Below are 12,029 nucleotides of genomic sequence, written 5' to 3'. Positions count from 1 at the left end.
CACAATACTATTTTCCAAATAAACATTACGTATAAAATCGAGGTGTAACAGGTGTCAGATCATGTACAAAGTATTTAATTTTGTATTTACAGCGAGTTACGGGATCAGGATCAAATTAATCTGTCCGCTTATGTGTTTTTTTTTCCCGTTCCCTTGGTTACTTCCTTAGATAAAAGCAAACGTCACCCATCCAATTTCATCCTATCTGGTTTTCTGTCAGCACAGATGCCCGGCGGCCTGGCCGCGCCGCGGGCAGGCTGCCATCGCCCTCGCACCCGGCGCTATCCGTTAGCTCCCGGGGTGGGGGCGGCCGAACCCGCCGCCTCAACTCGCAAGCAGGCCCGGGAAGCGCCGGGTCCGCCGGTGACCCCACGGCCGCCCCGCTGCCCCGGTGACATCACCGGAAAGGCGGGTGAGGCCCCGAGCCGCCGGCCAATGGGGAGCCTGACGGCAGGTGACGGTAAGAGAGAACGGGGGAGAACGCGGAAGTTTTCGCATTGGGAGCGCCGCTGCCCTGAGGAGTGCCCCCGTCGCTGCTGTCGCCGCGCCGCCCGCCCGCCCTTGCGTGCGCAGATGGACCCGGTAGGAGTCGCCGCCGCCCCCGACGCCGGGCCGGGCCCCGCCTGGCGGAGCAAGGTGAGCGCGGGCTGGGCGGGGGGCGCGGGCCGGGCGCGGCGGCCCGCTGGGCCTTAACGGTGGCGGCGGCCCGCGGGGCTGTGTCCGGCACCCCACGGTGGCCCGAGGCACCTCGGCTGGCCGGGGCCGTAGAGGTGCGGCCGCCGCTGGCCTGGCTCCTCGGGGGCGGAGGAAGACTAAGGCGTGTCGGGGCACGGACACCGTCTCCGGCCGACCTTCGCTCACGACAGGGGGGCAGGCACGTAGGTGTCTGCGGTACGCGGCTGCCCTTCTTCCGCCCGCCTCCCTCGGAGCGGGCTGGGGCCGTCGAGAGGACGCTGTGAAGTGGTGTCAACAAAACAAGGGTCACAGTTATTTGGCAAACCGAGCGCTTGGCTCCACTGCCTAAGCGAGTAACGAGCCGCCCTGGACAGGGCATGGCGTGGTTCGCTGCTACTAGCAATTATCTTCTTGGTGGAGAGAGCTGCTGTTAGACCCCGATAAATGAGTCGCTTCTCTCCAAGCTCTGTTGGTGAGCAGGGAGTTGGATCTAAGTGAGTTTGGTTATCAAGGCGGTAGGCTGTGAGTCACAACTTGGTTGGATGCATCATTCCCCGACCCCCACCTCCCCAGGCAAAGCTGTGTGCGGGCTTCTGCGTTTTTGAAGGGATGTGTATGATGCCTGTTCTTTCAGGACTCTAGAAACAGGAGAGGAAGCTGTGCATAAGCCATGAATATTGTGTTATTCCAAGAGGGGGGTTACATAGTCTGTGTGCACACTTGTAAGCAAACTTTCTGGGAAGGCTTTGCCCCTGTCTTCAGGGGGTACTGACAAACTGACGCTTCCCCCCCCCCCCCCCCATCAGTAAGTGACCATCAATATCCTTTCAATCACAGTTCTCTCTGTTGAGTTTATGAAACTACTACTTGAGGTATTTTCTGTCCTTTAGTTCATCATACTTCCCTAAGTATCTGTAGAAGACAAGCTCTTATAAGATTACATGAGCTTACTTTAGAGCCAGTGATAGCTAATTATCCTGATTATTGTGTTGCCGCTGCATTTCTTGCTGACTTAAATAAAATGTTTATTTACAGTGTCCGTGGGGAGCCCCGAACACAACATCAATATCGTGTTCCCTTGCTGATGTAATGAGTGAACAGTTGGCGAAAGAGCTGCAGCTGGAAGAAGAAAATGCTGCTTTTCCTGAAGTGGTTGCGTAAGTTTAAATCCTGGATTAGCGATCTCCATAGTTGTGAAGCCATCTTCTCTCTCTTGTGCATTTTCTTACAATATGCTTAAGGTGTAGCAATAAAGTAAATGCTTTGCCTATTACCTCCTAACGCTGCTTTTTCAGGCCTTCTTCAGTGAAGATGGCTTCCCCAGTTAAAACTGTTCCTTAGATTCTCTTCTCTGTCGCCCTTTATTCTTTCTTGATATTTTCTTTGCATTGTTTTGAGTGCTTTAAGCCAGTCTGTAAGCTACATTTTGAGAAACGTTGTCAGAAACATTTTTTTTCTTCCCTTGTAGAAACTATTGTTAACAGTGTAAACTCTTGTGAACAGTGTTATTTTGAGAACTGTCAGGTGTAAACTCTTGTGAACAGTGTTATTTTGAGAACTGTCAGGTGTAAACTCTTGTGAACAGTGTTATTTTGAGAACTGTCAGGTGTATCACCTGTATCCTCCTAATACTTGAAAGCTCTAAACACAGGCCAAAAGCTTACTAGTTCTAAACTCTTACAAATTTTGCCTGGGGTCTTTTCTGTGAAGCAGAACAAAGCAACACTGTTTGAATTTTTTGAGTATGTTTTTATTTACTTACACCTCTATGCCTTCTTTCTCTTTCATGAAGGGCATGTTAAAAATAGAGCCCAATGCTTCTTGCAGAATGGTAAACAAGTAAAAATTTAAGTAATATTTGCACTGTAAGGGAATGGCAAAGAGAAATTAAGTCATGCTCTATTAATATTTAGCGTTGGCTTGGAGCGGGTGTGGACAGTTGAGATCCATTAGTTTCTATGCAGCTCTGCATAAGATCTTTTGTATAGAGTGATGAAATGGTATAAAGCAGTGTTTCTGTTTAGATTACTGTGTTTAATTTTTTTTAATTTCTGTTTTCATTTTACATAGTGTTGCTGAAGGACCTTTTATTACAGGAGAAAATATTGACACTTCTAGTGACCTAATGCTAGCTCAGATGCTGCAGATGGAATTTGACAGGGAATATGACGCACAGCTTCGGCGTGAAGAGAAGAAGATTAATGGAGACAGCAAAGGTACCCTCATCAGAAGAAATATTCTTGCTTTGGAGATATTCTTGGCACTCTGCTTAAGTTGACAGAGCTGTGAGGAAGTGGCAAATTCCTGATAATCACAGACATACTTATTTGTTTTGTTTCTCAAGTCTCCATATCTTTTGAAAATTATCGGAAGGTGCATCCCTATGACAGTGACAGCTCGGAGGATGAGGTTGATTGGCAGGATACCCGTCATGATCCTTATAGAGCAGGTATGTGGCAGTTTAAACAATACAGTTTCTTTGGTTAATAGACCTACGAATATAACATAGTTAAATTAGTTTTTTTGAATGTAAGGAGACATACCAGCTGTATGTGAAATCAGGTCACCTAATTGGGAGGTGTTATGCAGGAAGTTGGGCGGGTAACTTCAGGCTTCTGTCTGCCAGTACATTGGCTTCAGTGGCCAAATCTGGCAAAATAGCTATTGTACGTGGAAAGTATTGTGGGATACGCGTATCTGTCATCTACATTTGGCTAGGGGCATCTGCACATGATATTGAATATTCCTGTCTTTAACATGCCAAAAGTGTGTCTGACACCCCAGAGAAGACATAGAAGTAAGTCATGATATAGTAAAAGAAGCTGTCATGTTTAGGGTAAGAGAAGACTGCGTTAAGATCATGCAATTGAAGTATTTTATTCTGTTTAATAAATAAAATTATGTTACTTTTTTGGGCATTATGGAACCTTTAAAAGCATTAGTTTTGTTTGTTTAGATGTAAAGTTTGATTTATTTCTCTCACTGCTGGCAGATAGACCCACTACTACCCCAAGAAAGGGCTTTGTAGGAAAAGGAAAAGACATTACTACTAAACATGATGAAGTGGTATGTGGAAGAAAGAACACTGCTCGCATGGAAAATGTAAGTGAAAACTTAGAGGAACTTACTTTGTGTGTAAAACTGGAATGCTGTAATTCAGCCAAAGAACTAAGGCATGTCCATCTGTGCCAGTGTATACAGTGCTGATTTTTTTTTTTTTCAGATGAAAGTAATGCAGTGTTTGGATTGGTTATTCAAATTGTCAGTTCAAGTTGTACGAGTTTTTTGTTTAATAATAGTTTGTTAACGACCATGATTCAAAAATTTGCACAGAACTGTTTTGGCAAAACAAAACTATCAGCAAGTTTGGTACACAAGCAAATAAAACACCAAGGCTATTTTTGAAGAGTATGGCTATCGTGTAACTATTTTTTTTTTTAATTCATTTTGCCTCATGAGCCAAGTAACTTATTTTCAGTCAATTGTTTGTCTTACGGCTTTTCAGTCTGTTTATCCGTAGTACATACCTTCTGTTTTCTTTAATGTAACTGATGCAACTTCTGCAAATAAGGAAATGCTGCAAGTGCTATTTTTACAGGATGTTAGGTAACCTCATATAAATTTAGTCAGAACTTCAAGTTCTGAGTTCAGAGCAATATGTTTTTTAACATAGTGACAGCATTACACAAAGTGGGTTTCACATCAGTACTAATCTACCCTAGGTTTTTGCAAATCAGAATGAGAAATTTCTGCTTGTGCCAACTTTTGGTGTCTTCTAGTAACAATGCTTAAATTTCTGTTATTTCTACTTGTAGTTTGCCCCTGAATTCCAAGTTGGGGATGGAATTGGGATGGACTTAAAGCTGTCAAATCAAGTCTTCAATGCCTTAAAGCAACACGCATACTCTGAGGAACGTCGAAGTGCAAGGCTCCATGAAAAGAAGGAGCACTCTACTGCTGTATGTTTTTAATGAAGTCTCTCTATATATACTTTTTATCTTGTGTAACAGCTGAACACTGTTTTGGTAATTCCTTGAAACATTCCTTTTTTAGTAAAACAGTTAAACAATACTATGTTAACATTGCTGAAGGAGATGGTATCAGTCAGCTCCTACTAGAAAAAGGCTGTCTTTATTTGAGCTGCATTACTGTGAGAGTCATATCAAAATAAGAGCAAGCAGCTTCCATTTTTTTCTCTTTGTCTTTCTAAACTTGTTTCTTAATTGGCTACAATGAATAAACTGCTTAGAAATTATTTATAGAAAACATCCAGAGGACTAATCCTCTGCAGTTGAACCATGTGACTCCAAATACCTGTCTTCATAGCAAGTTTCAGGAAGAAGAGGTGACCAAGCAAACTCTGACTTAATAATTTAGGAAGTCAGTTCATATGCTTCATGGGTGAGTTTAGAGCAGGGCCTCTGGTAATTCCTGCTGTGGACTTCTTCAGATTTGGGTGTTTTGCTTTGCTTTATTGTTACTGATATAAAAGGAATCTAATATTTGGTATATTTTGATTCATGATTTGTAAAGATTTCTTGAAAACTTTATAGAAAGTGCTCTTGAGCCACAGTCTGTGCTTTATGTGGAATTGGTAAAATACTGCATGTGCTACAGAGCTGATAAGGTACCTGGGCATATTAAATCTTAAGGACTACAGATGGCAGTGCTGGAGCAGTTTGGCTTTGCTTCATCTGTTTGTTTGGTTTGGTTTTGTGGGGTTTTTTGTTTTGTTTTTTTCCCCCTCTCTTACCAATTGAGAGAATGCTCTTAATACATTATTCTTTCCACCTAGTTGAACACTTGCAGTATATGAATACTCTAAACTCACTGTAAAGCAAAGTATTATTTTAATTAACTGAGTATTCATTTCTTGCCTGTAGGAGAAAGCAGTGGATCCTAAAACACGTTTACTTCTGTACAAGATGGTCAACGCTGGGATGCTGGAGACCATCACAGGCTGCATCAGCACAGGAAAAGAATCTGTTGTATTTCATGCATATGGAGGAAAGTAAGTATATTGTTTGTTACTGACAGTAGCTTTAAGTACCAGAGATGGTTTAAAAAACAGAAACCACAAAAACATTTAAATAATCTGCGCTTTTCATTCCCAAGACTTAAAGTTTGTATTCATTTATATGCAGACAATAATCATAAAATCTGAAAACCAAATGGTACCAACCATAAAGTAAAAAAATCCTCACTTTCCTCTTTTGGAGACCATTTAATGAACGGGGACAAATCCACTGTAGCTTTCTGTGGAAGAATATGTAGTCCTTTTATAAAAAAAGAAGTCTTGAGATTTTGGGGAACTCTTTCCACTGTCCTGTCCCAGACTACAGAGCTGTCATGATGATCTTAGGCTACCTGAAGATTGTCTTTCCATACAGATCACTGTATTATCAGCTCCATCTGTGCAGTTCCGTGGAGGTGCTGTTTGTTACTGTTGGGTTACCTTGAGAATAGTGTTGGGATGGTGTTCACTTCGCAAGTTATGCAAGAGTCCAGTTTTAAAGACTACCATGGTGGAAGGATTGTAGTATGTTAATAGTGATTGTAGTGCATTGAAACACCACTAGTTTAAAGTGAGTTAAGAAAGAACTAATAAAACCCAAATACAGATAACCTATTTAGAGTTGTTGAGAGAGGGGTAAGTTGGGGGTGGGAGAAAAGATGTGCTCTTTGTGGTGGTGGGTTTGGGTTTTTTTTTGACCTTTGCTTGAGTGATGTTCAGGAATGTTCTTTTGCTTAGTATTATTCAATAGGCAAAATCTTTGTGGTGCTTAACAAAACATTGTGATACTACCATTATTGTTCTAATGCAAGAGTTTTTTCACTTGTAATTTCTTGAAGGAAGTGCATCCATTAACAGGGCCGTTACTAGCTATGACATTTAAGTAAAATACTAACAAATTAGGAGATCGAACCTATTTGGTAAGCAACATATAATCAACATGCCAAAACCCAAACATTCATATATAAGCTTTATCATAAACTCTTATAAACTTAACTTGAATCGGCTTCCAAATTTGATAGAAAATAAGATCTTTTCCTCTCTTATTGCAAGATATAGTGATTCTTAATATGTTTAAAAAAATAAAAAACCAAAACCATGCATTTGCTTGTAAAGATGTGAATCGCTAACTTTGTTATATATTTTACTTTTTCCATGAGAAGTGCAACTGAAGATAAAGTTATACCTCCAGAATGTGCCATCAAAGTGTTTAAAACAACTCTTAATGAATTCAAGAACCGTGACAAATACATTAAGGATGACTACAGATTTAAAGACCGCTTCAGTAAATTGAATCCACGAAAGATTATTCGTATGTGGGCTGAGAAAGAAATGCATAACTTAACAAGGTAAAGAAAAAAAAAAGTATAGTTGCCACATGCCTGTCGTTTTCCTGTTCTTTTTTTCAAGGAAATTACACTGTGTCTGGGTAGAAGTTTAGATTTGATTTTTTAGGCTAAACAATATACAACCTGGCACAGATTGAATAAGCCTCTGGTTTCTTACAGTTTAATGAATTGTCAGCATCTTCAGTGATTTGGCAGCAGGATTTACAAGCCAATGAAATTAACAGACTCCAGCTAGAAAAGTAATTAGTTTTCAGTGAGCATTTTTTGACCCACTTAGGAAAATTAAGATCTTAAAATCTTATGTGAAATACTGTGAAATATATGTATGTATTCAGTTTTCAATTTGATCTATTTCAAAGACTTTTTGACTCTGGATCAAGTTTCTCACACACAGCTCTCTAAGATTGGAAATGAGCAAGCAGGAACTAAACTGTAGGGTTTGGGGTTTTTTGTTTTGTTTTTCTTAATCAGTATGTATTTTCTGATCCACAGAATGCAAAATGCAGGAATTCCTTGTCCTCAAGTGGTTATCCTTAAGAAACACGTCTTGGTTATGTCTTTCATTGGCCAGGATCAAGTCCCAGCTCCTAAACTAAAGGATGTAACTCTTAGTAGTGAAGATATGAAAAAGGCCTACTATCAGATTCTTAATGTAAGACAATGCTGATTTCTCCTCCAATTCTGGATTGTATTTTCTTTTAGGGGAATAAGTTAAAGGACAAATCAGCATTTATTTACTTTTCAGGAAGCTTGCATCATTTTCAAGATATGGAGTCCAAAGGCTTATGTGGCTGCTCTTTAATGTGTGACTTAGAATAAACAAATTATGCACTAAAAAAATAAATACATTTAATCTTAATCTGAGTAGAAAACATGCTGGAACTTGATGACAAACATATTTAGCAGCAGAGAAATTATAAGCAAGTAGTCCTCCTTTTATACAAGCAGTATGTGGTTTAGAAAGTTCTCTGAAGTCTTTCTGGGCTTACCGAATACTTAATTTACAATGTGTAAGCACTCTCCAGTGGATAACCCCCTCCCCACCCTCCTTTTTAACAAAACTAGAAATCGGAGAATGAATTAGAATATTGCATGGTGGATGTTTTACTTTCCTATTATCTGCTGTAATTGGTTTAAACATGTACCTGCTAACTGTCCACTTACTGTTAGCTTTCTGTAGACATTAAAAAAAAAAAAAAAACCCAAAACAAACCCACCAAACAAACAACAACAACAAAAAAAAACCCCAAAAAAAACAAAAAACCAACCAACTAAGCCAGCACCTTGATAATATGAATGGTCTGTGCCTCAAATCTTGAGATCAGTAGAGCAATACAACCATGTTTTAAGTGAATATGCATACTAGTTAGGGTTCAGTATCTAAAACTGTGAGATGACTTTCCTGCGTGATAGGGATGAGAATGACAGGTATATTTAGAAAATGTGTTTATCGGCCTCATGCACTTGGACTCGTTGGCAGAGCTGACATGAGTTTACCAGACTGATTGCAATTCTCTGTATGAAACTTTATTGAAGACTTGGAAAAAAATTATGTAAATTGGGTGGATAATTGAGGAAAGGCTTTGTTTTGTTATAGTAATGCAAAGGATATTTATTTGGAGTATAGCACACTTCATTCATTCATTAATTTGGTTCCTTGCAGATGATGCAACAGTTGTATAAGGAATGCAACCTGGTCCATGCAGATCTGAGTGAATATAACATGCTTTGGCATGATGGGAAGGTGAGCATATTCTTAATGTGCGAAGGAAGGTTTTAATCTAATGTGAAATGTTAATGTAAAGTGAATTGCTGTCTCTCTGTGACTGCAGGTCTGGCTTATTGATGTCAGTCAGTCTGTGGAGCCAACCCATCCACACGGACTTGAGTTTTTGTTCAGAGACTGTAGGAATGTTTCACAGGTATGACCTCTTTATCTGACAGTCCTCTGTTATGCTGAATGTTTTCCAAGGTAAAACAGCATCAAATCCATTCAGACCTAACCAAAAATAAGCCAATACCACTCTGTAAAAAAAATATCACCACTACCTATATATAAGATTACTCTTGCATATCGTCGATACTGGTGGTGGTCTTCTCCAAAAGGGAAAAAAGTGTGGAAGAATAAAATGGTACCACTAGATCTTGAAACTTTTCAGTTATTTTCATCTGTAGGTCAACAAAAGCAAAAATGTCATTTTGACTAAATATTGTAATTGTAACTTGGGGAGGAAAAGGAGTATTTTGTTTTGTGTAGTAAAGTGTTTAATATGTGCTTTTTATATTGACTAGTTCTTCCAGAAAGGAGGTGTGGCAGAAGCACTTAATGAGCGTGAACTCTTCAATGCTGTCTCAGGTTTAAATATTACAGCTGACAATGAAGTAGACTTCCAAGCAGAGGTATAGCTTTCTCTGTGTCTAACATTTTAATTTGGCTAGCTATAGTAGCTATTGTAATGCCTTAACTTTCCACGTTTATTTTGTGTGATGAGTGTGTGTGAGTATAATTTCAGCAGTCATTCTGCATCTCTCTTTTTAAACCTGATTATTTCAACATAGTAACAAACGGTTTCTGAAACTCTCATTGACAGACCTCTCCATGCCCTTTCCTGAACCCCCTGCTCCCAAGTATAAAAGGCTTCATGTTGCATATAATTGCTTCTTCCAGTGTTAAGGGAAATTTAGTGATCTGTTTTAGTTTAAAAGCTAGCTTTGTTGTCTTTCCTTACATACGTTAAATGTTGTGCAGTGAAAGGAATGACGGTTTAAAAAAAAAAATTGTTCTGCTGCTTATTTTTCATGTTTTAGATTTTAACTTACTTGAATTTAAAATTTATAGGCTAGCATTTTCAATGTTCAAGCCTAAAATTAGACACCTGAAATCAGGCTAATGTAAATATGGACAAGGAATCTTTGGTCACCTTTGGCTTTTAATTTTCAAATTTTAGCTGTAACTCCTCAAGGCATGCATCCTGATACCAGACATTTATAAAAAATAAATTGTCAAAAATTTGACATTTACTGATTAAAGTAAGGGTGACATGGCAATTCTACTCTACTTAATTCCTAATAACAGTGCAAGTGTATGCTAGTCCAGCATATGTAGTAGGTGGCAGCTTGAAACTATTTAACTCCTGGGGCAGGTCCTCAAAGTGAGAAAGAGATAAAGGAAACACAATATCACTGTTCCAAGATCCTTATGTATCAATTAATCAAGCAAAACCCAATTCCCTTACTGGCTGTGTTGTGAGCATTGGGGTGTGGGGTCAGGTTTTTTTGTTGTTGTTTTTATGTCATCTTTTTTGCTTGGAAGTTCTATGGGAAAGAGTTACATTGCTGTTTACATAGAGGTGAATTTGAGCAGCCCATCCTTAAGACTTTGATTTTAGTTGCTAGTAACCAAAATTATCTCCCCTGGAGTACAAGAGGAAGTAATCCAAACATAACAGTCTGAAGATTAAAATAAGCTACTGTACTGTGTTACTTTGATTGCACAAAACATTTAACTGTCTTCAACTTTCACTGTTAAAAATTATTGCAGTGGATTTGTAATCTCAGTATTACTTGGAATTTCTCCAGTGCTGATGGATTGGCTGAGTAACAGTAGAAAAGTTCAGAGTTGGAGAAAGGGACACTTCTGTACTTTGGGGAATACAGCTGAAGTCTTTAAGAATCATCCAGTCCTCCCTGCAACTCGTGCATTTCAGTTACATAGCATGAAACCATGAAGGGGAGTGCTACTTGTTTTACTGATTTGTTGAGAGCGGATGTTTCAAGCTGTACTTCCAAAGTACCTTGAGCCATACATGTGACTGAATCCTTGAAACAGAAATATTGTATATACCTGATCAGTCATCTGAAGCTACCTTTTAACACTGGTTAGAAACATTCTGGCACAGGCATGGTTTTATGATTTCAGCGTGGATTTATTTCTGGCTCTCTAGATTGAAGCTTTGGAGAAGATGAATGAAGATCACGTGCAGAATCATGGAAAGAAACTGTCAACATTTTCAAGCGATGGAGACCCACCTATATATGATGAATAGCACTGAGCGTATAGCTGCTAACGAAACACAAATTTACTGCTTCTGACGATGTTGGTGCAGTGGTAAATGTCAACTACCAATGTCAAGAGAGAGTGGTTGACTGGGAATACCAAAATGGAAAACACAGCGAGCATACGGTGATGCCTCAGTGTTGTTTTTTTTTAACTTAGCCCACACATCAGGCTGGTGCTGTGAGAGTGGACTGTCACTACCTCTTCAGATGGTCTGACAACTTCACCAATTGCCCATTACGTTAGACTAATGTAGCGGAGGTGGTCATATTTTGCATGATTCAGAGCTTATATGTTTTAGTTTAGACAATCTAGATGATTTTTTTTTTAAAGTATTTAGTGGGAAAGCACGCTAGGAGAGTCCCTCTTTTTTTCCTATTGCTACTTGAAAAACTAATTAAAAATTGTGCTTGGACACAGTGTCAGTGAACCTTTCATCCTTCTCAGCCAAGGGCAAAATGAAAAGTTGAACTATGTGCTGCAATCACATGAAAATGTTAATTTAACAAACTGATGTCTTATATATGCAAAAGTCTGGACCTTTTTGTTTGAAGTACATGGAATGTGGCTCTAACTATCTCTGTAAATACAATTGGGTATTACATGAGAAACAGATTTGAATCCAACCAGCAGAGGACTTTGGTGACATGCCAAGAAATCCTGAGGGCTGCATCCAAGTTGCAGAACAAAGAGTTAAGTTCAGTTAGCTTCACTCTTAATATACAAGTGGTTCCAAGAACTCGGTGCAAGAAAAAAAAATAAATTATCTATAATAATCCTGTCTCTAAACTGAAATTCTGGGTAGAGCATCAAACATTCTCACTCGCCCCAAAGATAATCATAGACTATGAAAACTAAATATTGATTATCATTATTTTTAAACAAAGCTTTTTGCTTACAAGTGCAAAAAGAGTACTCAAATTTGGTTTTTTCT

General features: G+C 39.3%; 1 protein-coding gene across 3 annotated transcripts; it reads left to right on the top strand.

Annotated features, from left to right (window-relative positions):
- Nucleotides 1-573: 573 nt before the first annotated feature.
- Nucleotides 574-11,794, top strand: RIOK3 (RIO kinase 3). Of its 3 annotated transcripts, none has more exons than XM_059836053.1 (13): nucleotides 574-636; nucleotides 1,711-1,832; nucleotides 2,794-2,891; nucleotides 3,020-3,124; nucleotides 3,668-3,777; nucleotides 4,491-4,634; nucleotides 5,559-5,686; nucleotides 6,850-7,038; nucleotides 7,531-7,690; nucleotides 8,702-8,782; nucleotides 8,871-8,960; nucleotides 9,331-9,438; nucleotides 10,983-11,794. In XM_059836053.1, the coding sequence occupies exons 1-13, from the start codon at nucleotides 574-576 to the stop codon at nucleotides 11,082-11,084; spliced, it is 1,500 nt and encodes a 499-aa protein (XP_059692036.1). In that variant the 3' UTR covers nucleotides 11,085-11,794. The 3 variants fall into 3 exon arrangements, with proteins under 3 accessions (XP_059692036.1, XP_059692035.1, XP_059692034.1); XM_059836052.1 differs by having other exon boundaries at nucleotides 2,746-2,891; nucleotides 6,853-7,038; XM_059836051.1 differs by having other exon boundaries at nucleotides 2,746-2,891.
- Nucleotides 11,795-12,029: the final 235 nt, after the last annotated feature.

The sequence above is a fragment of the Gavia stellata genome, chromosome 3, assembly GCF_030936135.1.
Source record: "Gavia stellata isolate bGavSte3 chromosome 3, bGavSte3.hap2, whole genome shotgun sequence".
NCBI classification, from domain to species: Eukaryota; Metazoa; Chordata; class Aves; order Gaviiformes; family Gaviidae; genus Gavia; species Gavia stellata.
This window is presented reverse-complemented; position numbering and strand designations above follow the sequence as displayed.

Excerpts from the sequence above, each read along its gene's own strand:
- RIOK3 (XM_059836051.1), top strand. The coding sequence starts at position 574 with ATGGACCCGGTAGGAGTCGCCGCCGCCCCCGACGCCGGGCCGGGCCCC. Across the intron at positions 637-1,710 it reads GCCCCGCCTGGCGGAGCAAG|TGTCCGTGGGGAGCCCCGAA; the intron begins GTGAGCGCGGGC and ends GTTTATTTACAG. Across the intron at positions 3,778-4,490 it reads ACACTGCTCGCATGGAAAAT|TTTGCCCCTGAATTCCAAGT; the intron begins GTAAGTGAAAAC and ends TTCTACTTGTAG.